Genomic DNA, 27,530 nt, shown 5'->3' with positions numbered 1-27,530 from the left:
GAGATCACATCATTATACAATCTTCATTGAACTTTGCTTTGAGGAAACACAATCATGTTTTTAATGAGAATTTTAATTTGAAAATATGGAGTTACGCAATATACAAATGACGTGTCATATCAACAAAAAAATAAAATCACATCGAGAACCATTAGAAGATAAATCTCAGGCAAAATGTGTAAGACATAATACAGGGGCTACACCCTGCTTTGGAACATACCATTTTCAATTTCAAAATTGAAAACCAGCTAAATCAAAGAGAATTTAAATCGCTTAAAAAAAAAAATCTGTGCAGCATAAAAAAATAAGAAACTAACAACTGTGTGTCAATGAATTATTAACACATTCGCAGAGTGGCTTCCTCGTTACTGAAAACGGGTGTCCTTCAGTATTAGAATGCAAATACTTGAATAATAAACCTTCCAAATGTCATCCAGGTTTCTGCAGTTTCAGGCTGTCGTTCCATTCTTGATACCTTGTTGAAGTCATTAGCTTTGTTAATACAGGGTGGCGTTGCAATGACACAGTAACTGCAATAGGGCTGTGCAGCTCAGCAAGGTGTAGTATCAAATGAATTCCTGCCCGGAGGGAGCTGTTTTATACGTGGAGTCTACGGGTCTGTGAGGCAATGCATTGCATTAATGCTCTCCCTACTTTTTCTTCAGGTTTAATTTCGCTGCAACAGCTTGCTGAAGACAAAAACGACAATGAATGCTGCGCTGCCACCAGTCTCTGTAAAAAAAATCCAATAGTTTGCCTGCTGTGCACAAAACAAAGGCTTTCATGCGTCTGTGGTTTCCACCTCACAGAGATTTGAAGGACACTTAGATCTTTTTAATGGTACTGTTTTTTTGCGCATTTGGTAACAGCTAAAAAAATATCCAAGATGTTATCCATGTAGACGTATGTATACAGAATATATTGAATTTGCCTATGAAGCTGGGTGCATAACAAGGTAGTCTTCTGCACTGTCTCCACCTAAAACAAACACAAAAAGACATGAGAAATATCAACGTTCGCAGAAATAGGCCCACCCTCAACCCCGTTCTTTCCACTTTGCTTAATATGCTACTGATCAGAGCAGTAGAGTCCATTAGTACAGCAAGAAGGCAACAGTATATTCAGCAGCTCTGCATTCAGATTTAATGGGCTAGATTCACAACGATTTAATCCGAATTATCACTGGCATTTTCTTTGAAAGGAACAAAAAAAAAAAAAAAAAAAAAAACACCAAATACAATTCTAAAGAAGAAACAACTTAAAACTACTTTCAAGCCACTACATGTGTTATCTGAGCAGTTTATTGATTATTCAGTTATTTTTATCATCATCTGAAGTAATTACAAGGCAAGGTTCAGGAGGTATACAGTATTAGTAACAGTCTATACACACACAATACAGTACTGAGAGAAGGTACAGCAGCAACACTTACCATGAGATAGCATTTTAATTAAGGGCTGCAGTCCTTAGAGCTGCTTCTAAAAAGACCCAAATAAAACAAACAGCTGTGACACAAGTAACCGGGTTTCAGCACAGTATGCAGCTTCAGCATTTGATAATTGTTAGCTTTTGTTGTTTGTTAGTTTTTAGAAGATGATGAAAGGACAGAGGTACAAAATTTAATTTCCAGTGTTACTGCAGAAGGGAACTTTTTTTTTTAATGCAATTGAGCACAATATACTGTATAAAAATATGGATATTAACATTTTTTAATATCAAATGGATTCGTTTTTACGTTTTTTTTAATACCTGTACAATCTTTGTTTATAAAATCTGTAACCTTTAGCAAGATCTGCACGCAATTGTCTTTTCCAAATTGCGCAAGAGCAAGCGGTTTCGCAGGCAATTTGTTTTTATGTACATATCCTGGAGGCATTCATTAGATCGCATTTCCACTGCTGTCAAAACACTCCAAAAATATATTACATTTTAATTAGGGCAACAACGGCCTTATAATGACTGGAAAGAAAAAAACAGTAGCATTACGCAAGGATATCGTCTTCATAGTTGAAATGTAATTTCTGGACGAGTGCTCAGTGTTTGTGAATATATTACCCACAGATATTTTAAACAGAAGTTTTCACTATTACACCCCCCCATGTCCTTGTCTAATGATAAATACAAAGAAAAAACAGCCTGTCCTGCACACATATTAAACATTAAGGTAGCACAATAAAGACGTTATTAAAAGTATCTGTATACCACAAGATTTGTAATGTCCAGTAATAAAACAAATAAATAAATACTGGAGATTATAGATAGATAGATATAGATAGATATATATATATAGAGATATATATATATGAAATAAACCATTTCAGCCAAACTCAATGCTGAATTGAGGACCACAATTTTAACAATAATGTTTCAGTTCTATGACTAATAATGTAATTACATAGTAGCTACCTAATCCTTACAGTTGAATTTGTTTACAATAAACATTAAAGCCCATTTTGATTAATTAATAAAGGTTGCCCTTTATGACACATTTTCCATCTGTTCAAAAAAGGGTCATATTTTAAGGAATATTTTAAACAAAATCAGGAAGGTTCGGCACTTCAAGTCCATCGCCCTAAAAAATTATTTAAAAAAATGAAATACAAATAAAATAATTTTCATTTCAATGTACTTTTTTTTTCTTGTATGCAATAATGGTATTAGGTGTGGCAATAAATCGCTCGCGGGGATACAGCGATGGTATTTAGAGACGCCACAAATTAAATTAATAAAATAGACTCCATCCTGGTCTTTGTTCCAGCCATGCCATTAATTATTTAATAAACCAATTAAACTTCTGACCATAGATCAGAAAGCACTGAAGAGTTTTACTCAAAGCAGGTACCACCACCTAAAAAGATAGAATTTACCCCTTTACATGTAAATATATCACCTATAGCAGGGCACTGTTTTGTAGATACCAGAGCTTGATGGCTGAATAGTGCTTTTTAGTTTTTTGGGGTTTTTTTGCAAACAGGGCAGAAGAGCACAGCACACAAGAAGTCAGGTTAACTGTTCACATGCTCCAAGTACTCGGATAAATCGGGGCTCTGGTAGTCAGGGTTTTACCATACCTACAGTATCAAACTACACTGCTAGGGCGCTCCAGGGCTGGAGTTGCACTACAGTCTCAAAAACATGTTAAAGTTTTACCTAAATGCAGTTATGTTGGCATACGTTTTCCAGTCATGGGTTGGCTGGTGGTGTAGTTGTTTTCTTTGCAAACAGGGTAGAGTAGAGGCATCGCTAAGCCCTGGCCCGGTTTATGATAGGCCACAATCAAGTTCTTTATCTTCCGAAAGAGACGCTTTTGAACACCAGGAGCAGTCTGAACAAACGAACACAAAAAAAAAATAAAAAATCAATCGTTCTGCTGATTTCATGCCGGTAAACGTGTGCAGATAGATCAGATGTTACTTTTCTCTGTGCTACTAAATAAAAAAAAACAAATGCAAAAATTTAAACATTACAGTAAATGCATTGAAAGTACAGTAAAATTATTTTTACAGATGCAGATTTTTCCGAAACACAACATTATAGAATCTTCTGTTTGTGAATATTCAAGATCTGATTACAAAAGCCTGTGTTTACCAGACACTGTTTTGCAGAACATCAAGCATGTTAAATTAGAATTGGAAAATGAGACGCTCAGAATCTAGTGGTGGGAAGTAGAACGTGACCAAGATACAATAAGCAGGTTAGTAACCGAGGCTGGGGTTAGTTTAACTTTGTATTATTGCAGACGTACAATATTAGCATGCTAAAAATTATTCACAATATACCAACATGAATTACCATAAATCGTCGTTATTCAAGGAGGGACATTTTTCGATCTGGGTTTATCCCTAGAGTCAAAATACCCTATCTAATGCTTTCAATATTACTTCCAAATAATATACCCAATCCACCCACAAGCATACACACACGCACCCACTCACGGTATCACAGTGTCATAGCTCTCTTCAATGCAGCACTGACTGAAATTGTGTTGTGTGGAAGAGCTAACATTTCGATGTCTGAAAAGTAAATCTAACCCAGACTAGAAGAGCAATCAATTAAAGCACAAGGGGAAAACAACTGCTGTGTTCAAACAACTGAGCTTTCATTTCATTTTCATTTGCAATCAACCACAGAATGGCTGTGGTAGGTCATTAATATCATTGTGATCAGATTTAAATCAAGTAACATCAGAACATTTATTTCAATTAATTAAAAAAAAAAATTAAAAAACAAAGACCTGTGCCTCAGTAACCTCTGCTTGAATGAAATCAAAATGCATGAGGTGCTATAGCTCTACTTTACAATGACTAGGACAGTGCCATCATTTAGAGTTAACCCAGGCCCAGTGCTATTGTTGGTAACTTCTACTCACCTCGGCAGACCACGAGCCCCCATCTGTCTGGCACAATCTGTACGTGTACACAAACCCCTTGCACCTGTCAACGAAGCACAGTACACAGAGATGACTGTTCAGTCTGGAACTACAAACCTTCACAGTACAAACAAAACACAGTACACAGAGATGACTGGTCAGTCTGGACTCTACACCTTCACAGTACACAGTGATGACTGGTCAGTCTGGACTCTACACCTTCACAGTACACAGAGATGACTGGTCAGTCTGGACTACACCTTCACAGTACACAGAGATGACTGGTCAGTCTGGACTACACCTTCACAGTACACAGAGATGACTGGTCAGTCTGGGACTACAAACCTTCACAGTACACAGAGATGACTGGTCAGTCTGGAACTACAAACCTTCACAGTACAAATGAAACACAGTACACAGAGATGACTGGTCAGTATGGACTCTACACCTTCACAGTACACAAATGACTGGTCAGTATGGACTCTACACCTTCACAGTACACAGAGATGACTGGTCAGTCTGGAACTACAAACCTTCACAGTACAAATGAAACACAGTACACAGAGATGACTGGTCAGTATGGACTCTACACCTTCACAGTACACAGAAATGACTGGTCAGTATGGACTCTACACCTTCACAGTACACAGAGATGACTGGTCAGTCTGGAACTACAAACCTTCACAGTACAAATGAAACACAGTACACAGAGATGACTGGTCAGTATGGACTCTACACCTTCACAGTACACAGTGATGACTGGTCAGTCTGGACTCTACACCTTCACAGTACACAGAGATGACTGGTCAGTCTGGACTACACCTTCACAGTACACAGAGATGACTGGTCAGTCTGGAACTACAAACCTTCACAGTACACAGAGATGACTGGTCAGTCTGGACTCTACACCTCACAGTACACATAAATGACTGGTCAGTATGGACTCTACACCTTCACAGTACACAGAGATGACTGGTCAGTCTAGAACTACAAACCTTCACAGTACACAGAGATGACTGGTCAGTCTGGAACTACAAACCTTCACAGTACAAATGAAACACAGTACACAGAGATGACTGGTCAGTCTGGACTCTACACCTTCACAGTACACAGTGATGACTGGTCAGTCTGGACTCTACACCTTCACAGTACACAGAGATGACTGGTCAGTCTGGACTACACCTTCACAGTACACAGAGATGACTGGTCAGTCTGGACTACACCTTCACAGTACACAGAGATGACTGGTCAGTCTGGAACTACAAACCTTCACAGTACACAGAGATGACTGGTCAGTCTGGAACTACAAACCTTCACAGTACACAGAGATGACTGGTCAGTCTGGAACTACAAACCTTCACAGTACAAATGAAACACAGTACACAGAGATGACTGGTCAGTATGGACTCTACACCTTCACAGTACACAAATGACTGGTCAGTATGGACTCTACACCTTCACAGTACACAGAGATGACTGGTCAGTCTGGAACTACAAACCTTCACAGTACAAATGAAACACAGTACACAGAGATGACTGGTCAGTATGGACTCTACACCTTCACAGTACACAGTGATGACTGGTCAGTATGGACTCTACACCTTCACAGTACACAGAGATGACTGGTCAGTCTGGAACTACAAACCTTCACAGTACACAGAGATGACTGGTCAGTCTGGAACTACAAACCTTCACAGTACACAGAGATGACTGGTCAGTCTGGAACTACAAACCTTCACAGTACAAATGAAACACAGTACACAGAGATGACTGGTCAGTATGGACTCTACACCTTCACAGTACACAAATGACTGGTCAGTATGGACTCTACACCTTCACAGTACACAGAGATGACTGGTCAGTCTGGAACTACAAACCTTCACAGTACAAATGAAACACAGTACACAGAGATGACTGGTCAGTCTGGAACTACAAACCTTCACAGTACACAGAGATGACTGGTCAGTCTGGACTCTACACCTCACAGTACACATAAATGACTGGTCAGTATGGACTCTACACCTTCACAGTACACAGAGATGACTGGTCAGTCTGGACTCTACACCTTCACAGTACAAACAAAATACAGTTCAGAGAGATGACTGGTCAATCTGGAACTACAGCTTCACAGTACAGCAGACTCTCGCTAGTCCCAGAATCCAAACCACACAATCATAACAAAATGCTTTCTCACAGCAATGCAGAAAATTAATTTCAGCAGAGGCGATTTAAATGTCACAGTGAACAGTTATATTGAGTGTATATAGTACAGCGTTAAATGTCACAGTGAACAGTTATATTGAGTGTATATAGTACAGTGTTAAATGTCACAGTGAACAGTTATATTGAGTGTATATAGTACAGTGTTAAATGTCACAGTGAACAGTTATATTGAGTGAATATAGTACAGTGTTAAATGTCACAGTGAACAGTTATATTAGTTGTATATAGTATAGTGAACTTCACTGTGTCTCTGGCTGTATCTATTATATAACAAGCGATCTGGTCCTGAATTGACACAGAGTTCATTAATTGCATTGATGTGTTCATGGCCTGTTCTGCACCAGCACTAGCCCCCTAAATTGGCTAGATAAGCCCCATCATAGATATACCCCAAGTGGCTTCGTGTCTGGCCTGTATTACAAACCATATTGAAATAAATTCAGAATTCTACAACAACCGGACACCTCTACATGGAGTTCAGGCGTTCTTTTATTACACAACAGTGACAGATGACATCTTACTGCTGAAACGCTTCTCGCAGGCACTCAAGGGTATATATTCCCTATATCGTTACAAATTAACCAATACACTTTCATTGACTTTATAGAACCAATTACTGTTGGATAAAAATAAATAATCACAGACAATTTATTTGTATTTTAAATAGGAATTTACTGAAAGGGTAGGGCATCTCTTACACACTAGTCTTACTTTGATATCTTCATGTACAAAGTTATCTGTTGCATGCAAATGCTGAGGTTAATACTGTGATGGAGACTTAAGATCCAAAACAGACAGTAGGAATAATTTACTTTTGGATACGACATGCCTTTGTTTTGTGATTAAATTTAAAATTAGCCTGAGGGTTTTTGCATGGATTGCCTAACCAGGTTTCAGCCATGCCCACGAGTCCTGGTAAAAGTATGAACAGGCTTTGCTAACTGTGAGCTCTTCTTCTTTCTGGTGTTCTCCTGCCTGCTGGTCACGCTTTATTCGTGTGAAGTCTCTCACACAGAAACCCGAGTGGGTGGATTCTTTCCACTCCCTTCTCAATATCTCACTGCGCTGCATCTTTGTTTTGTTTTTTTTAACCACATTCCCTCAACGAGATGATATTTTTGCGGCACAGCCACATAAATGAATTAAAAAAAAAAAAAAAAAAAAAAAAAAAGCGTCTTCAACTTGCATTTCCAAATGAATGCAAATATATCCAGTGCATTTGTGATGTTTTTTTGTAATAAGAAAAGCGTTATTTGACACATGTACTGATAAGCATCAAGACATTTGCAAACAATCTACGCGGAGGCGTGATGAGGGGAGATGTGCAGTTGTTTTGAGTTGTTTTGGTTCTTTACAGTGTTACCATAAATCTCTCCAAAAGACAGCAAGCCCAGAAATTTAAGAAAAAACATCTGTGCTGAAATTGCACCACTTATTATTAATTCTGAGTATGCTTTTTTTTTTATTTTTATTTGTATTTATTTATTTTTTTAAATAGCCCCATTGATGTGACTGGATCCCTTTTCCAAATATTGCCCCACCCTACCATTTACCCAGAAGTATTAAAAAGCTCAGTGCTGAATTTACAAATTCTAAAAGCAACTTAATACATTCAATGACAAACATTTCCACTACAAGTATGGTCGAAAGCATTAAAGTACGTAGGGGAGCAATTGTAAAATATTCAGTGAGTGCCTGGGTGGCTAGCGTTTGTGATGTCAGGAGCGGACCATTGTGTAATGGAAATTGATTTTGATTTGGAAAACACACATTGACAAATACACTAAATTGGCCATATATAAGAACACTCTGCTGTAGTGCGTGCGTGCGTATATGTCAACAGCATTTTGCATTGCAGGCATTACCCGCAGATGGGGGTTACCCACACTAATGCATACAAGATTTTAAGCTGATGAAGGTACTGCCAATATCGTATTGCTATATACATTGAAGGGTTGACATGACAAATGAGATTGTTCATGTTCTGTTTTGTGTGAGGTACAAATACATATTAGGTTAACACATTCAAATAATTCCCGCAAGTTTCTAATGAATTCTGACACTCACAGGAATAACATCTGGATACCGTCTACACTTCCTCCAAGTTCTGAAATAATTCATGTGTATTGAATTACCTGTATTCATTCCATGTTCCTCTGCAACAAATGATTACATGTATAATAGATGTATTCAGGGGATTGTTAGTAGTGTTAATTCATGCATGAACACTTGTGTTTGAACATTATTTATTTCAGTCCACATGCATTAACAGGGCTGAATTCAAAATGAATGACTTCAGAACTCAGAGGAAGTCCAGAACAGAGTCAGGTGTCAGTCCTGTAGTATTCAGCTAGCATTCAATAGGAATTTGCAGACATTATTTTTAAGTGTTATCTATATTGTACATTTTCTGCTTTACAGGCACTAATAGCAGGGAAAAAAGAGAGTTCCCTTTTTTATGTATCTTATATTTTACTAGTCTGTGTTAATATCTGTGTAAATAAATAGTGCCTACATAATTTAAATCTGGAAGTATTTTTTTATGTTGTACATCTTGTGAGGTTACATTTTTGCGAACATTTTGTTCCTTGTGAATTCAATCATAATGACACTCTGCTGACGGTGCCATAGTGTTTTTTGTATAAAAATTAATAAAAAATGCTGTATAGATAATTGTGTTATCCCACCCCAATGTTCTTGTGGTTTACCGTGTCCTCAGAGCCCCTTGATGGATTCATAGCCTTATTAAGCACGGTTGCATGATTACTTGTATCATAGAAATGTTTAAACAGTGTATAAAACTAAATACGTTCCATGAAAACGTTTACACTGTGACAGTGTTTTATAGTTATGGATGTTATTTCACAGAAGAGACATGCTATGGAAATCAATTGCTTAATTTCTTAACTAGCTGGATCAAAAACAGCAAGCACATTGCTGTTACAAATAAGCTGCAGATCTTCATTATCAAAAAATGAACTCTGTCTTTGTACTTACAACACACACAGGCAGTAAACCCCAGGCACAGTCTCGCTGTCACGAATTAGATAGCTGCCATCCTTTCCAGCAGCCCCTAGAAGCCTCTCTCCAGTCTCCCGGCTGATCTTCCCGTGATAAACAGGCAAGGCGTCCATCCTGCAAGCAACCCCCAAGTAGAACAAGCTGGACAGAACTGCTGTGAGCTATTCACACAATTAAATTCTGCAGGAGGCAGAAAAGTGCAAGAGCGGAAGGTGAGGAGAAAAAAAAAAAAAAAAAAAAACACAGGATGTCACGTCAATCCTTTTTTTTTTGGTTTTAAACCACAGCCCACTTTTCCATTTCATTGTAAATGCATCATATATATATATATATATATATATATATATATATATATATATATATATATATATATATATATATATATATATATATATATATATATATACACATAATCAAAAATGGACCCTGTAGAAAACCGTTGGTCATGTAAGCAAAATACATTGCTAATGGAACCGATTAAACAGCATCCAGATTACTTGGTAACAATCTGTTTTCCACATTTGAATATACGCATCCGTTAATGTTATGTCATAAACACAAGGTAAATCTTTTTACACAGAAAAGGGTTAGGATTCTACTGTGCAAAAAATGTGCTCATTAAGAACATTGTAATTACTGTATGTGTAAGTTCACATGTATTTAGTAAGTAACTACTATGTTAATTCACAGCAATTAGACAATGTAAAACACTGGAAAAATTACCTTAAAATACACAAAATTATACAATAAAAACATTGCCGAAACCTAAACAATACGCATGACTATTTGATTTCCATCTAAATTTCTGTAAAATATTAATAAACCACACACATCAAACAAAAACATGACATGAACTATGGCATGGAAACTGATCTCTCAGGGCTGCTTTGCTGTCAGGAGGAAAGTGTGATGCCCTAACGGAATTTGCAAGCTCATTAGTGTGTGGGTGCAGGTACAGTATGTCTGGCTTTGAGAAAGTGAGTTCTGGGTGGCTTGGCTTTGACATGAAAAACTTTTTAAAATACATTGCCTCATGAAGTGTTCTTCTACACTTTGTGAAATGTCACTGTTTGGTTTGCTTTTCCAATGATCTGTTACCAAAGCAATAGTAACATTAAGCTTTTGACTAAGTGGCCCATTTCCACCGCCCTATTGAACATCAAAGTTTGGAGCAAGCATAGTTTATTATTTTCAATCATATTGCCTACACTTTGCAGGTTGTACTTACAAGGCTAAAACAGGATATTGCTCTATTGTTGTTTAGCAAACCCTTATTATATTATAAAAACATGTCTTCCCAATTGTATAATCTTTTTATAATCACTCCCTCTCCATCATGGGAAGGTGTTCAAAAGGCGTCTAGTTAGTGAAGATGTATCTAAATTAATTTCAGACTTTAAAAAATGGTGTATTGTCTCATCTGAAATATATATATATATATATATATATATATATATATATATATATATATATATATATATAAATTCATTAATTGGTTCCGTTTTGCGATATATTGCAAACAAATGTTTTGTTTAAATAGACGACTGCTGATGGTATTATTGAAACACTTGAGATGTCTTCTGTGTATTAAAACCACACATAGTTTTGGTAACACTGTGCATTAAGTGTCTCCAATTACTGTGTATTTACATAATCATTGCTTACTAAATACATGTGTATGTACACAATGACACTGTTATTATGCACAGTTACAACGTACTTACTGTGGAAATCTGCAATGACAGTGACTGGACGAATCACAGTGTTAAATTATGCCGAGTTGCTAAGCAGAGTTTGATTTTAGGGGGCTGGTGGGTTTTTTCTGGGGGGTGGAGCTGTGGAATCTGAAGCTGGAAAGCAGAAATAATTCAGTTTCTTATTGTAAACAGTAAAGGTTGGATGTATCGCATGCCATCCCATTATAAACTTTCATACCCTCTACTACTGTACTACAGCCACTTTCAATGAATTGTTACTGCTGAAACAAAATGTTTGACAATACTTCCTAAACAGGCACTACTGTTTAGGTGTCAGCATCCTGCACAATATTGTATATAAAATAGCTCCCCAGTCTCTGCGCAAAGTAACATCTAAAGTGGGTGAATGGTTCTATAGATGTATTAACCCAACCGGTCCTGATGTGTCCAGAACCTTGGAAGTCAGAACTGCAAGTGTGTGTCCTTAAACATGACAAGCAGACTCCTAAAAGAACCAGAAGAATATCGCACTGAACACAATGTGAGCACAGCAGACTAACCCTACACTGATTTAGTTCACTAAAACTAAAAAGCTGACTAAATCCAGTCTCAAACTGGATATTCTAGCTCCCTCAATCAAGAGAGCCACCTTTTGGATCTCAGTGAACCATATCTGGTAAGCAGAGACTAGACAGCATTAATAAAGTGCACACAAATTTCTATTCAAAGTCAAATCACAATTGGACGTGTAGCTTTCAAATTACATGTTGTACACCATTATTATTATTAGCAGTAGTCAGATGAAAGCAGCTCAGTGATCACAGAATAAATCAAGTCTAATGTTTTCCAGGAAGAAGAGCCTGTTTCCACATTTGTAATAATGCTGGCAACTATAGCTGGCAGAATATACATTGTACCTTCCTCACGACTCCGGCAGTCAGCAGACACACGCGAGCTTGCTGCTGTGGAAGGTGGCGCGAGGCTCCTGGACTCATCATTACTATATTTTCAAAACGTTATTTTAATAACTCAATAGTTAAAACTTTGTGATCAATTACAATGGTTAACATATTATTCTGACACAGCACATCTATTGTTAAGTTGCATGGAAGGTCCCATTATAAACACAATTTGAGATCTCAGTATGTATGCCATTTAGAATCACTGTTACATTACAATTATAATATTGTTAATGAAACCTGAAAACAAAGCATTTTTTTTTTATTGCATTTAAAATAAAACAGCAAAACTGGTACGTATCAACAACATGGCATACAAGTTTAAATAGGAGGTTGTTAGGCTTATTATGACAGTTAATGCTATTATTGTTGTTACTTGTTGTCCCAAAAGGTTGAATGATACTTTAATTTATCATTAACTGAGTTCTGTCTGTATTACTGCTTAACAGCTTTTCTTCAGCTTAAAAGAAAGTAATTTGTGTTTGAGTGTTTTATTGATGTCATTATTTATTGACCTCTGTTCGCTGTAGATGTAGATGCTGTTATTTATACAAAACAAAAAAATAAAATCGCTGTAATAAAATCCAAATTTTGGAATTACTGACAAGTGCACAGGTCAAAGTATCACTTTTAAATTCAGCAACTACAAAAGAAAAAAAAAAAAGGATGCGGCAGATATTATGCCAAGAAAAGTAGTGAGCAAGGGGTCTGAAAAGAAAAAAATAGCAATTTGAGGATCCACTGCAGTGTTTGAGCTGCCTATGAAGCTCTGTAAACATTTTAACTACAAAGCTTCCTTTAATGTGAACTTACCTCATAGACGAGGCACTCCAGCAGCACGGTCTAATCACTTGTTTCTTTGGATGTGGGTTAAGTGATAAACGGCTGCAACTGACAACCAGTAACCCCCTGGTGTTTTGTGTTCTTTGATTACAGGTGGGGCGGAAATGTTTCAGTCAGACCCCACACATTACTTAGGTGTGAACTTAGTTTCATTTTATTTTGCACATTTATGGCAGAAGTTTTGCATCACTCTATATAATTAACTATGTCCAAATTGAATTACATACCACTTTGTAGTTTTCCATATACTTAATGAAAAACTGATTTAAAAAATGTGACATTTTGAACTCTAACATGAAATAGTACTATACTACTATTACTGCTTGACGTAGAATTACATGTTAATAAAAGAGATCAATTATGTCTCAATGTATTTTTTTAAATCAGATTTTCACCTACATAAATTAAATGCAACAGAAATAAAGTAGAAAGGGCAGTGGGTATTTATTTTTGTTTTAAGTTTGTTAAAATCGATGTAAGAGATGTCCTATCGTACATCAGACATTTAAGAATGTATTTGGTAAAATCGAATACAAGTGTAATCACAAACTACAATAAAACTTCCTGTAAATGCACGCTGTTTTTTTTTTTCTCCTAATTACTTGAAAACACAAAAAAATATAGATAAAATCTGTACTAGCTTTTCAGCTCACACCTTTGCAGCTTAGTCAGCACGTGCAACTCGTAGACAAAGAACATTTGCTTTCTCTGTCAGACGAAAGATAACCGAGAAACTGTGGTGGGAAACTGAGCCAGTTCCAGTACATGTATATTTGTTTTCCGCCGAGTCAAACTTTCTGGGTGATTTTGCTCTTTGCTTCCTGGTTTGAGAAATTGCACAATATTTTGACACTTCCCTGCCAATGTTTTGTCATCGTAAAACAATTATAGGTAGCACAAAGAGTATTTACTAACACAGGCATATAAGAAACAATTGCAAGCTAAAAAAACAGGTTAATTTTCCATGAACTCCCCAGGCGAACCAAATATTCCTCAAATTCTCCAGACTGAAATACATTATGGTTATGCAACTCAATAAATTGAAGTAACTATGAGGTTTGCAATAACTTCTGTAGTGATTTAACATATGTATAATTTAATATATCTTTTAAAAATTAGAAAAATGTTTGCATTAAAATTGGTACTTGTGCAAATAGGGAGTATAGCTGAGCACACGACCTATAGTCGATTAGCCCATCCTGCCCCCAAAGATGCGGTTGGTTCACACAGGGGCGGTGTTTCACTCTCTTCTGGAAACCTTTTAAAGACACAGAAACCACAACCCCTTTGAAGTCAGAATATAAGCAAGTGGCAGGATATTTTAGGACAAGTAAAAAAAAAAAAAAAAAAAAAAAAAAAACAACCCCCCCCCCCCCCCCCCCCCCCGAAGTTTACTTTAGTATTGCACTTTTGTTTGGTCCCATGGCTGTTGAGATTTCAAGCTTCTAAATGGAAACTGAAAAGATGGCAGATGTTTTAGAAGCCTTCAGCATGGTTGCTGTCTCAGGCTGAACTGCTACATTGAAACCAACATTCAATACGTATGTTTTAACCTCGTCAAAATGACAGCCCTCACCAGAACAAGTACGCTTAAAATAAGAACTTGCAATCAGCTTACTTGGGTTTTCTAGTTCCAATACAAGCTAAGACATCTGCTTATTAAACAAACTGAAATACAAAGTGCATCTTAAACTTGAGAGGAAAACAGTTGCCTTTTTGTTCATATTACAATTAAACATTTTGGGGGCTCTTTCGTAATATTTACATTCTTATGGATTAGTAGAAACTTAAGGTCTAGTCTTAGATGGGTCAGAAAGAAAAAGACAGAAAACGATCTGCATGTTCTCTGTCCCTGTCAAAGCAGGACCCAAGTTCTATTTGAATCTAAAAATACATGAAATTATACAGAACGCAACACGTAGTTAAGCAAGGGATTCAATTTTTTTTTTTTATGAAATAAAGATGCTGGCCCTTTTTTGGGACTTAATATCACAACTGCAGAAGGGTTACTTTTATTCAAAAAGTTACTGTCTCCAGACAAATACAAATCAGAAACAGTACAGTGGACGACAGGAAGTGGAGGACAGTGGGTTAAGGTAAATATATAAAACATTTTAAGCCGATTGAAAAACATACAGCTTTAAAAAGAACTGCTCACACAAATAAACACCTTTAAAAATAGAAAAAAGAAAGAGGAAAACCAGCTTGCACTTAATTTATATATACTGTACAGTCCTTTCAGCAGTTCTGTTAATGCAGTGGTCTGAAACTAGGCAGTATTCTTAAAGCATAAGAGTCATTTTATTACGGAAAAATAATTACGTAAAACACAAAAACATATGCTGTATCGATAACGTTTCTACTCTGTTTTAATATAACACTAGATCATTTCTATGGGTCTTGGCTACCACAGCTCCAAAATACATCCTTGAAACATAACTATTTACTTAGATAAATGGAAGATTTCTGCAAGAGAAAGTTGGAGTTTTGTATTGCAAGCAAAGTAAGGCATGGAATGATAATAAAGAATATACCTCAATAAACAAGACATAATAAAAAATAAAAAAAGTACATTAGTACTATAAGTTAATGTTTACTTAAGCTGTGTCTAGCTGCCCAAGCGTTGCAGAATAAAAGTTCATTTCCAAATAGTAATTTTAAAGATTTTATGTTACAGACTTAAGGGTTTGTGAAAGGACATTTGAAATTAAAAACTTTAACTTTAAAAGAACATGGAGAGCTTCATGAATCTGTTATCCAAACTAATTTACATATATAGCAAAAACAAAAACAGTATTGAAACCTGAAGACTGTTTGCAAAGACAAAGATAAAACAATATAAAATACACATTTAAAAATCTTTTTTTTTTTTTTTTTTTTTAAAGCATGAATACACATGCTTTTATTTTTAAACATTGTTTTTATTTTCTTATATTTCTGAAACCTTAGAATTTCAGGTTGGAATTTAAAAGTAAGAAAAACTAAACAAACTGCGCGATTATAAAATCAGCACAACTTTTATATATATATATATATATATATATATATATATATATATATATATATATATATATATATATATATATATATATATATATATATATATATAACTTTATTTAAAATTTAGGATACCTATTCCCACACTCTAATAAGCTGTATAATTGTGTTTAGAGAATTATTTTCAGCAAACATACTATACCAAGCTCCTTTTATTAGAGACACAATACAGTGGCACTACTGGAAGGATTTGAACTTGCTTCCTTAGTATTAGTCTCTCAAAAAAAAAAAAAAAAAAAAAAAAAAAAAAAAAAGGACAAGCAAACAGTTCTAATCTTTGGGTAAGCTAAATGGCTACTTGTATAAGCAGTCATCCTCATTAGTTTCCTGCACTGTTGTGATGGTACAGCAGTGCCAACAGGAATTTAGCTCTGGAACTCATTATTCCAAATATGCCTATACATGATTAGCCTTTGGCACATCTTTTTTCCTTTCTTGTTTCAACAAAAACACAGTCAAATGTAGAGGTTCGACTACAGCCTTTTCATCATTCCCCTGAATCATTTTATCATTAAAAATATAAATAAAAAATGTGTTTCTGAATTCATGAAAACCTGCTGCTACTGATTAGCAATACAATCATTTATAAATTAATACTTTACATGGGATTGATCTCTTACACAGGACTGTACATTAAAACAAAGGCTTCTGTTTTATGTTCTCAAACTTGTCATTCCTTTGTTCAAAAAACTAACATAACCCGATTCATAATCTTCTGAGTGTCCCCTCTCATTTCAAACGCACGTGCCATTCTACAAGCTCAAATTACTATTTTTTTTTGTATAGACAATTAAAAATTTAGACTTGAAAGCTTTTGTAAATTGTGAGCAACTGCATAACTAACTAGGGAAAGCTTACCCACCGATTATGAACTTCTTAGTAGTTTTAACAAATCACCTCAGCAGGTAAACATTATTGCCTCTAAATGCACTTAGTCCAAAGAGCATGTCCAATAAACATTCTCCAGAGGAGAAAAAAAAAAATCAGAACAGCATCAAGAGGGTTACTGTAATAGAACTGCCACGATTTCTCAAAAAAAAAAAAAAAAAAGACTGCAGCAAATCTTCTGAAAAATCTGCTTAGAACATTGAAACTCCAAGAACCTAAAAAACAAAAGAAGTCAGTTTAAAATTCAGCAATACTACAAATATTTATTTTTACATATCCGTTATCTACATTTCCACAACTTTTCTTTGTGTTTGTGCAATTTATTTCCATATCAAAAGTACATTCAATATACACACATACATATATACACATACATTATATATATATATATATATACATATTATATATATATACACACACACATATATATATGTGCACAGTGCCTTGCAAAAGTATTCAGACCCCTGACCAATTCTCTCATATTACTCAATTACAAATGGTACATTGAAATTTCGTTCTGTTTGATATTTTAAAACACTTAAATTCCAAATCAATTACTGTAAGGTGACACTGGTTTTATGTTGGGAAATATTTAAGAAAAATAAAAAACTGAAATATATTTTTTAAAAGTGCATGGAACAACTAAGGTATATCAAATTAAATAATTTTTAAACTTCAAAGAGAATTATTTAAACCCTCTTGAAGACTAGTTTTAAAATACTCCTTTGATGAATACAGGAAAGTTAAGGCAGGTTTGAAAGCGTTTTATGTAATGTAGGGAGAGTGAAACTAAGGTTCATTGCCATCATTACAATAGCAATGTCTATAGGTCTGATGCTACAATGGATGATCTCAATAGCCTTTCAGCTCCTTCTATACGGAACATTACTGTTTGGGCCTTATACCAAATATATATATATCTGCATAGGCTAAATTAACAAAACCACAAAAATATCTCACACACGAAAAAGGACAAGTAACAATGTTGAGAGCTGATAAGTAGTAAGAGCATGTATTTTAAATAATCGGTGCTCCTTTTAGTAAGCAGGTAATTTAGAAAAGATTAGAAAACTGTTTGAAATCAGGTAGCATTTATTAAAACATTCAAATCAGTCACCCTGAGGATCAAATAGAGCCCGAGAGCAAAGCACTTTTTACCAGACACGATATTCATGCATGGGTTTCTCCGAGTGCCTGCTGGACTGCCTGCAATGACTCTTCATCACTGCATTACTTACAGAATCCTCCATGATGGAAGCAGGGTCGAAGTAGTCAGGTTTCAGTTCTGTTCTCTCTCGTCTGTTTTTAGATGGCGGCTAAAGAAAAGAAAATGTTCAATCGGTGACACAAAAAAAAAGAATGAATTACTTTCAAAAGCCTGGAAATCTTCAAGTTAATCAAACATATGCGTCAGATATGTGGCAGTTTGAAGCTATATTGAAATTACATAGCAAAAAAGAAAAAAAAATTGTTTGAAACTGACGTGGTAGTACTAGTGGAAAACTGAAGAGACTTGACCAAAAAAAGCACACACACATACTTTATTTGCACATTTTCTGTGAAGTAGTGTTTTTTGTTTTTTTCACAAAGCAATACGGCTCCATCATGTGGTAGAAGTGGATACTTCACACTGACTTACCACCACCTGTTATTTTCAATAAAGGCCACGCTGTATGGCAAACAGTTCATTTTGGTTTTACGGTACATCTGCCAAAAAACTGAATCTATAAAATATTCTGAACTTTTAAAAGTAATTCTCACCAAATCAATGTCCATTGTGTCAAAATCCATGCCCTCATTGAGATCCTCAATGCGACCTTCAGAAGACATCATCACATCTTCTACTATTGGCTCTTCGTCATCCTCCATTAGTCCTGTACCACGTCGGCTGAGAAAGGGACAGACAAAAAAAACAAAAAGCCATGAGACCCCAGTACCACTGTTAACCAAGTCTGTATACCCATTCTTGGTCACATTTCTGAACTGTGGATTGCAGAAATACATCAATACAAAAGCAATCCTTTTATCAAACTGCTGCAGGGACACCACATTTAGATATACTTAACACTCCAGTGAGAAAATGGGGAAGTTTAAATTAGGGGGTTTGATTGTACTTTTCTAACACTTATCTTGGTTAAGGACACACACACTTACATTGCATGTTGCAGGTTGGTTCTCAATTTGGCGTAATTCATGGCAGCTCTTTCTTGCTGCTGTCTCGCTTCTTCTTGCTGTCTCTGAGCCAACATCCAAGTAACCTGGGTACTGAGGGGAGAATTGTTCAGAATGAGTCTAAAAAGCAACAATTAATGCTTTTGAAAAAAAAGGTCAAACTGTACTAAGTAATGAATCTATATGGATCACGGAACTTTAAAATGTGGGTTGGCAAAGTTAGACTAGCATAGCATCATATTTACACTGGTAAATTACTTTTTTCTCATAAAGGCAACAGCTAAAAACAAAATATGAATATGTTCCAACCTTACTTTATTCTTCCCGGTTAACTATCACTTAAACAGAAATCCCTTACTTGTAGTCTATAGGAGTTTGAGGATGATGGTGCTGCTGCTGCTGCTGCTGCTGCTGCTGCTCGGGTTGCATGGGGTAGACTCCCATGTAACTTTCTTCTGGCCGTAACCTCTTGGGTTCTCTCATCACCGTAGATGTAAGGTGCGGCGTCTGCATCATAACGGGGCTCTGCAGTGACTGTTCCCTATTCATCCACATCCCATCACTGCTACTGCTTTCCTCAGCTAGAAAACATCTCAGCATTAATGTCGGTGTATAAAATAAATTTAAAAAAACAGCACTTTCACATGGTCTTCAACTCAAAGGAGTCAACAAAAAATGAACAGTGATGTCATTATTATAAAATGGGTTTAATACAACAATATAAAATCTACATTTTAAAGCTACTGCTATCTGATAGTTGAAAGGCTAGACACCTGTGAAGTTCTTTATTCATAACAAGGTTGAAACAACCCAGTTACAGAAAGATTTTAAAATGCAGCTTACCTTCTGCCACTTTTCGCTTGGCAGTGGCTGGTTTTGTCTTTTTACTCCTCACAGAACCTCGACTGCTTATTCCACTGATTACTGAAACTGTATCGTCATCTCCCCCAACCTGTAAGGAATTTCTGTAGGAAATCAGGGGAAGCCAACAATCCTCCCTGCGTAGAGCCATTTGAAATGTCATGAACTTCTCAAGGTAAACATGCCTGGAAAAACAAGATGCTTTGTTACTCAAGATGCTTTGTTACTCAAAAAGCATCTCTCAGCACCTGGAAAGACAGATACTTAGAATAAGTATTCTGTAGAAAGAAAGCACACACTATATTATAATACTGAACAGCAGCCACCTGACCAAACAAGTTTATTTGTACTTACACTGTCTTCTTGTCCTGCCGAAGCAGTTTGGAGGAAAATTCACTCAGGATATCTAAGAAGGCAAGATTAATAGGAGTGTGTCCTTCACCATGAGGACTGGGCTCTTTGAAGGCAAATTCTATACCATCTCTGAAACACAGTAAAATAAATAATTTTAATCTTTCACTTTGATCACTGCAGTATTTGGTGGAGAGATTACATTGAACTTTAAAATGAACTGGAACTAAACATTTGTATGTCAGGCAGTTACATTCATTTTAACAGATATAATCTCAAAATGAAAGCCAATTCACCTTGGTTTTTCAATGTAAATATTTAACTTTTACATAGGCTCTATGCTATTTTTTATTATTATAAAATATATTGACATGCGGGAAAACGCAAGTAATGAAAATCAAAACAACCCATAAATTAACTTTAATTTGTATTAGGCCATACATATTTCTAGAACATTTTACTTACAGCTTATATTAATAAGGAATTCAACACACAAATGTGAGTTTAACCATGTTAAAAATATAATGAATTCTCCGTGACTTACTTATGTAACATAGCAATCGCGTCCCTTGTTTTGACTTGATCAAGCCCAAACGTCAAGGAAAAACGTCGAGCAAGTTCCTTAATACCACAGAAGGCTGAAGATGATCGGTCAAAGTTACAGCCAAGCTCTGAGAGCATCTCATTAAAAAGCTAAAGGGAGTACAAAGAACAATGCACTACTGTTATTTGTCACAAGAAATATGGACTAAAGGAAATAAATGCATTAAAAACGCGTGTAAAACCATTCAAGATTTTAACGGAGCAATGCGATTCTTTTTGTATGATTTGGCAAATCAATTGATAGCCATCAATTGAATCTCAATGACATAAATATTAGTGCAGATATCAATCCTATTAATCTATTTAAAAAGATACTTTGTACGGACATCTCCTATACTAGCCACAGAATGCATTCATACATTTAACATTTACAACAGCTTTACAAGTTTAACAGCATTGTAGGCATTTATAAAATATACATGGCTTTGCATGTAACCACTCTCTTACCTGTTGCAAGCTCAGTATGAGTGTTTTTGCACATTGGATTTTGTCTATTTGTCTCGTCTTGCTCATAGTTTCCTTGATGATATCTCCATAGTCATTGTAATACTAGGGTTAAAGAAAAACATTGTATTAGTGCAAGACAGGTTACAAAAAAAAAAAAAAAAAACACACACACACACATATACATACACACACACACACACAAAGCGTAGGCAACCAGGACTAATGATACATAACTTACCCTCATATACTGTTTGAATATGTCTGCCCCGGTATTAATTTCCACCACATTATAAACTATTAGTTTACAATAGGCTGCAAGTAAGTTTCGTCTTTTGTGCAAAGCTTCGATTTTACCAGCTTCGTCATCTTGCTGACCATCTGGTTAAAAAATTTACAAATAAAAAGTTCAAAATTACAAACAAAACTTAAAATTCACCTGAAATGAAAAACTTTTTTTTTTCTTGTCACCATGTAAAATACCCTCCCTCTGGTGGCCAATAACAGTAACTGCATTAACACTAGCTTAACTATTCTTAACTACTGTGTGCTTGCCTAAAGTAACTTGTCTCTCAAGAGTAACTTCATTGTTCTAACTTTATTCCAAGTCAGTGAATCTTATTGCAATTGCTGCGAGTGAAGCCCAGGATTACTGTTATTATAACATGAATGAAAAACACTTCTCTATTCTGAAAATGCAAGGGCAGCTGGTCTTACCTGTACTATTACTGTCATCATCCTGATCAATAAAAACATGATCCAGAATAAAGTTAAGTAGGTCGGACTGCAAAGAGGAATCTGGATTGTAAACCAAGGGCTCCATGTTTTCACGACCTCCTGATACAATCTGATGACTAAATATCATAAGGACATCACAGAGGATAGTGAAGGCCTATGACGCAAACGTGAAATGCTGTTAGGAGTGCTTTATAAAACAAGTGCTTATCAATTTAAAAACCACAAGTCACCTTCAGAAAAAAAAGAAATCATATAAATCAGAATTTCCATTAATATATTGTCACCATATAATTTTTTTGGTATTATTATTTTTAAATAGCAAGTTTAACTACGAATGTTTAAGATTGTTATTTATCAGAATGAAAGCGTATTGTTTTGGATCCATGGACCTCATTGCTTTTGGATAGTGTTCGTGTCACTGACCTGTTCTTTGACTGTTGTATTAACATTGGTCAGGTAGTGTTGGCAGATTTGACAGAAAGCCCTCATCTGTTTCCTCAAATTCACCATATCATCCTGTAGGAACAGAAATGAGAAAAAGGCCATATTCAATTACACAAACATGTATTTAGTTGCTGCAAAATGGCACATATAACAGCATTGTAAAACTGGTCTTACTTATATTTTGTTTAATACTTAAACATAAAATAATGGTGATGGAAGTGTCAGAGAATACAAGTGCACAACATAAAAAATAAATCAAGTTAATTTATTATTTTTTCCTTAACCATAGAGAACATGTTTTCTGTTTATACTGCACAGGCAAACCTTGTCTCTGCAGGATACCTGCATTTTTCTTCCGGCCATTCACTTAAGGATTTAATAATGTTGCTCTTAAACCCCATGTGTAGGATTAAACATTAGTTGCCTGACCTTTGTCGAACTGCCTTCTGAAATTTTGGCTAGATTCCACAGGATCACATAGTGGGTACACTGCAGTGCATGAATAACAATCTTGGGGGAAAAAAATAAAAAAAAACAACAGGCAATGAGGCACCACTATACACAGTAGAGTAATGTCCTGGTTAAAATAAAACCACTGTTAAAATCTGAAGTACACACCTGTTCTGGCATATCCCCATTTTCAATGCCCGTTTTAAGTAACTTGTAGTTGCTATTAAACAAATCCCACCGAGAGAGATCATGGGCACTGAAACAATAAAAAATACATTCATTTAAAATTAAATCTGCCTGCTGCCAAAAGAATAAATAAATTGGTTATGGGTCACATTTAAAGTATATACAATTCCAAAAGTGTGAATTAACCCCCCCACCCCACCCCCCTCTCCAAAATCTCTTTCCCTACAGTTGTAATTTGTTTTATTTATTCAATATATTTCTGTTCATACCAACCTCCTGAGGAAATTAATCACAAACAAAAAGGGAAGGTTAGAACTATGAAGAGTCTCACACCTAAGAGTCAGCTAACACACGCTACTACTGTATTGTAATTTTTAAATGTACAACTTATAGTAAATACCCTTCACTCACTTATGAAAAGCTGTGATCCTCTTCAGTGTAGATAAGACCTGATAAGCATCGTCCTCATCAGGCTCTTCTCCCTGTAAAATTAAAACATATATATATATATATATATATATATATATATATATATATATATATATATATATATATATATATATATATTTTTTTTTTTTTTTTTTAAATCAGACCACTTGTTTCATCCTTTGCTAGAAGGACACGTGTATCAATGCCCCGGAAGCAGCTTGTTACGGGCGTTTCCATCCAAGCTTCTCTGGCTTGAACTGTCGGCCTTGTGACTTGGTTAGCCAGAACCCGGGTCTGGACCCAGGTAGGTGTGCCAGTGTGAAAAGGGGCTTAAGATGGCAAGCCATTACTAAGGTTTTTAAATATAAAATTAAACGTTTGCAATACATACCTCCTGCAAGAAGTCCTCTAGTAGTTGGTTAAACTTATCTACAAGCTCATCCAACATCTGGCTCCTGGCAATGTCCACCCTGTTAAATATTGTGAACTCTTCATTGCAGAGGGCATGGCAGGTCTTAGAGCAGGCCTCTAAAACATCAGTATCTGTGTGCTTCGCAACAATTTCCCTGATTTGCCGTAACAAAGAATCCAAGTGCTACAAATTCAGATTTAAAAGAAAAATAGTTAATGCTAATTTAAAACAATATAACCAAATACTTTTGTATGCGATTCACTTTTTTCTCCAACATTCGAACGGTAAATGCTGCTAAAATGACAAAATGCAAAAACGGTCATTCAGAAATTTGCACAGCATTTGAGAATATCCAGGTGATATTTAAATTGAGAAAAAATGCAATCGTACCTTTTCTAACCGGCCTGTGGTGTAGATTTCCAAGTCAAAGTACTGTGGCAGTTGTAACAAGTTGGTTACCTTTTCTGCATCTACAGAATACTAAAAAGTACAATTGAGAGTTATAAAGTGCAAGTAAAGGTTAAGTATTGTATAAAGAGTTCTGAGCATTTACAAGGATTGCCAGTAAAAACTTTAAATTAACATGGGTTTGTGCAATGATTAAAAAGGAGGTGTGTACAAGAGCACGCACTACATTTGTTTAATTAAAAAAAAAGAAACTGCTTAGCTATTTTAAGACTTGCAAATGATGAGTACAATATGGACTCATGTGTAAATTCTAACTAACTATCTCAAAACAGCATTTGGACTGCATAATCCTCAAGCTTAAAGTTGAACATACAAAATAGCTTAATTGCATTTTATATTGCTTTGTGGAAAAAGCATTTTGTATACAGTTTATTCCTGCTCTCTACCTGTCATGGAGAAAATGAGAGTGCGACAGAATATTGGGGGGAGGGAGTTGTCAAGGTAAGTGATTAAAAAAAATACAACAGCAGGCTATAACTGACAGGATAAAATGTATTTGCTTATTGCCCTAGTTTCAGTCTGACCTGAAGTTTTTACTGACACATTCATCCAGGAAGAAATTGTTCCTACAATATGTATTTTTTGGTTTTGTTTTATAAGACCGATTCTATCCAGATCTCTTACATTTGGGATGAAACATCTCTAAATGATTATGAAATATTATTATCATTATTATTTAACGGTTTGCTGCATTTAATTCATATATCGCTTAAAAAACACTGGAAATACCTTGGATAACAACTGAGGCAATGACACTGCAAAGAGCTCTGTTATTCTTGTGCGATCATCAAGCTGGGATTTCTTCTCTTTCGCCGTGAGCACCTAGAAGTTTTATAGACTGTTAAATTCCAACACATTTACGGATGAATCTGAATAGTTAGTTAAATTCAAGGACTGATATACAAACAGAAAAAAAGAAAAGAAAAAACAGATGTCATCTAATTCAAGACAGCCAGATGAAAATCGACATCTTCCTTATTTCCCTTTAATAAATGGCAGGATCTTAAATGGAGAATAATTCATAAAAAAAAAAATTAAAATTAAATAATGGTTTATAAAAACAAAAAAGCAAACAAAAAAGCCGAAATGCATTTGTTAAAATACTAAAATGGCACAAGATGGTAACTACTTCTGCTTACCCTTTTCCCAGTTCCTCTACCGACAGGGGGGTGACACTCCGATGCCTGCCGTATAGTGCACAGCATTATTTCAATCAGTGCTGTCTCTTGCCTGTCCGTCAGGGCTAAAGAAAAATACATTAATCAAGTTATTTTGGGAGGCAAGCAAGTCAACTCTTTACTAGTATAGAAAGATCTAGCACTCTATGTTTTAAAACACTGTATACTCAACTGGTAATTATGGTCCCATGCAAAAAAGGGAAACATACTTTAATTACATGAACTTCAAAGCTTAAAGTCCCCCGCTAACTGCCAATAAAAATCACTAGAAATGCTAAAGTTAGTGTTTTGAAGTAGGGGGAAGAAAAAAATAGAAATCTATGGTTCAAATAGATTCAAAATAGATGAATGACTAAAATGGTTTTGGTTACAATTTGATTTCATAATACACCATTTAAGTATGTTAACGCTATGAAAGGTATGTTAACTGAATTCAAAAGATGGTAGAACCTTTAAATCAAAAAACAAAAAAAACATTTTAAAAATTCAATCTTAACAATTGGATTTATGCTGTCATGAAGTTGGGCGTTGCTTCAATGCCTCAAGAATATATCCTCCACCAGCATCACCCACAGCTCAGCAGTGTGACAGCAGATGGTTTGGGGTGAAATGTGCTGTCATTTCTTAGCAAGTGCAGCAGTGATTTGTTTAAAAAGAATTCTGAGCGAGTGTGATAGCCAGTTGCATGCACTCAATCCCTGGACACTGGTTGACAATTTACTGCAGCTTCAGCACAATCTGGGGTCCAATCAGACCAGCAAAAGATCTCACAATAGCATGAAGAATCCTACCTCTGATCTCTTGCCATGGTAAAATGTTTACAGTGAATTACATGCAAGTTTGTGTGATGAATGCCTAGGACTGGCTAACATTACTCATGGTACTTCAAAAGTCATGTTTCGTGACACAGCAGTCCCCCCTTGTTGCTCTTCAAACTAGATTGCACCAATGTGCACAAAACTTTAGGAGACAAAGAGTTTTTTTTTTCTTTTTCTATGCATGTTCCATTAAACACATGATAATCAACTGAATTTTGCACATCTCCTCCTGCTACAAGTCCCAGTTTAAAACACACACACAAAAAAATGAAACGTAACATGAACATCCTTTATTGTGTTGATTTCAAATAAATAAACCCAGTTACCTTCCTCTCCTGGAAGTGGTTCTTCTAGCAGAAGGCTGATCATACACTCCCAATCCTTCAGCAGCTCTGAGGCACAGTCCCACATGCTGTCCACAAGGTAGGCAGCATGCTCATGCAGCTTTATACAGAGGAAAAGAAAAGGTCAGCTAAACTTAAAGGTAAATAAGGGAAATATACCGATGCAAATTTAAATGCTTCAAAAAAAATATTTTCTGTAGAAAAGTAATATATTTTCCTAGCTTTATGGCCCTTTGCACTACCCACCCAGATCATTTCTTGCAAGTTATCTTCATTTTGAAACATTTCTCATGTTTTAAAGTACAACAATATAAAAACACAATTTTTGATTCTGGACGGTGTCCTGTTCAAAGGAAATACAAAACTAAAATGTCACCAGCCAAATGTTAAAAGATGGATGGCAAAAACAATGAGGTATTGTAAAAAAATAAATTATACATAAAAATACACTCTTACCTCACTTTCCAAAAAGAAAAATACCAAGGTCTTTACAAGGTTAGCATTGGGACTTTGTCGGCCCCTCCTTTTAGGCATCCCTTCTTCTTCAGGATCCCTGTGACTAAACAGTCTATGCA

General features: G+C 35.7%; 2 protein-coding genes across 2 annotated transcripts in view; both read right to left on the bottom strand.

The window, feature by feature from the left end:
- Nucleotides 1–55: 55 nt before the first annotated feature.
- Nucleotides 56–11,957, bottom strand: LOC121318908 (SH2 domain-containing protein 1A-like). The gene is made up of 6 exons (XM_041256103.1): nucleotides 11,338–11,957; nucleotides 9,590–9,793; nucleotides 4,370–4,433; nucleotides 3,151–3,325; nucleotides 1,433–1,478; nucleotides 56–978 (listed from the first exon to the last, which is right to left on the bottom strand). The coding sequence occupies exons 2-4, from the start codon at nucleotides 9,724–9,726 to the stop codon at nucleotides 3,161–3,163; spliced, it is 366 nt and encodes a 121-aa protein (XP_041112037.1). The 5' UTR covers nucleotides 9,727–9,793; nucleotides 11,338–11,957; the 3' UTR covers nucleotides 56–978; nucleotides 1,433–1,478; nucleotides 3,151–3,160.
- A 4,254-nt stretch (nucleotides 11,958–16,211) lies between these two features.
- LOC121318907 (cohesin subunit SA-2) overlaps nucleotides 16,212–27,530 on the bottom strand; it is a 37,293-nt gene continuing 25,974 nt past the window's right edge. The window contains exons 14-34 of the mRNA XM_041256102.1: nucleotides 27,412–27,523; nucleotides 26,938–27,055; nucleotides 25,755–25,858; nucleotides 25,345–25,437; nucleotides 24,538–24,627; nucleotides 24,127–24,330; nucleotides 23,718–23,788; nucleotides 23,289–23,376; nucleotides 23,100–23,180; nucleotides 22,650–22,742; nucleotides 22,206–22,380; nucleotides 21,730–21,869; nucleotides 21,492–21,593; nucleotides 20,986–21,134; nucleotides 20,445–20,573; nucleotides 20,073–20,275; nucleotides 19,588–19,810; nucleotides 19,212–19,322; nucleotides 18,819–18,945; nucleotides 18,296–18,373; nucleotides 16,212–17,272 (exon numbers count right to left, since the gene is read on the bottom strand). Coding sequence (XP_041112036.1) covers nucleotides 17,249–17,272; nucleotides 18,296–18,373; nucleotides 18,819–18,945; nucleotides 19,212–19,322; nucleotides 19,588–19,810; nucleotides 20,073–20,275; nucleotides 20,445–20,573; nucleotides 20,986–21,134; nucleotides 21,492–21,593; nucleotides 21,730–21,869; nucleotides 22,206–22,380; nucleotides 22,650–22,742; nucleotides 23,100–23,180; nucleotides 23,289–23,376; nucleotides 23,718–23,788; nucleotides 24,127–24,330; nucleotides 24,538–24,627; nucleotides 25,345–25,437; nucleotides 25,755–25,858; nucleotides 26,938–27,055; nucleotides 27,412–27,523 — 2,515 coding nt within the window. The 3' untranslated portion in view covers nucleotides 16,212–17,248. The remainder of the gene's footprint in view (nucleotides 17,273–18,295; nucleotides 18,374–18,818; nucleotides 18,946–19,211; nucleotides 19,323–19,587; nucleotides 19,811–20,072; nucleotides 20,276–20,444; nucleotides 20,574–20,985; nucleotides 21,135–21,491; nucleotides 21,594–21,729; nucleotides 21,870–22,205; nucleotides 22,381–22,649; nucleotides 22,743–23,099; nucleotides 23,181–23,288; nucleotides 23,377–23,717; nucleotides 23,789–24,126; nucleotides 24,331–24,537; nucleotides 24,628–25,344; nucleotides 25,438–25,754; nucleotides 25,859–26,937; nucleotides 27,056–27,411; nucleotides 27,524–27,530) is intronic.

Source organism: Polyodon spathula, chromosome 7, assembly GCF_017654505.1.
Source record: "Polyodon spathula isolate WHYD16114869_AA chromosome 7, ASM1765450v1, whole genome shotgun sequence".
Lineage (NCBI taxonomy): Eukaryota > Metazoa > Chordata > Actinopteri > Acipenseriformes > Polyodontidae > Polyodon > Polyodon spathula.
The sequence above is the reverse complement of the archived record's forward strand: the minus strand, read 5'-3'. Positions and strand labels throughout refer to the sequence as shown.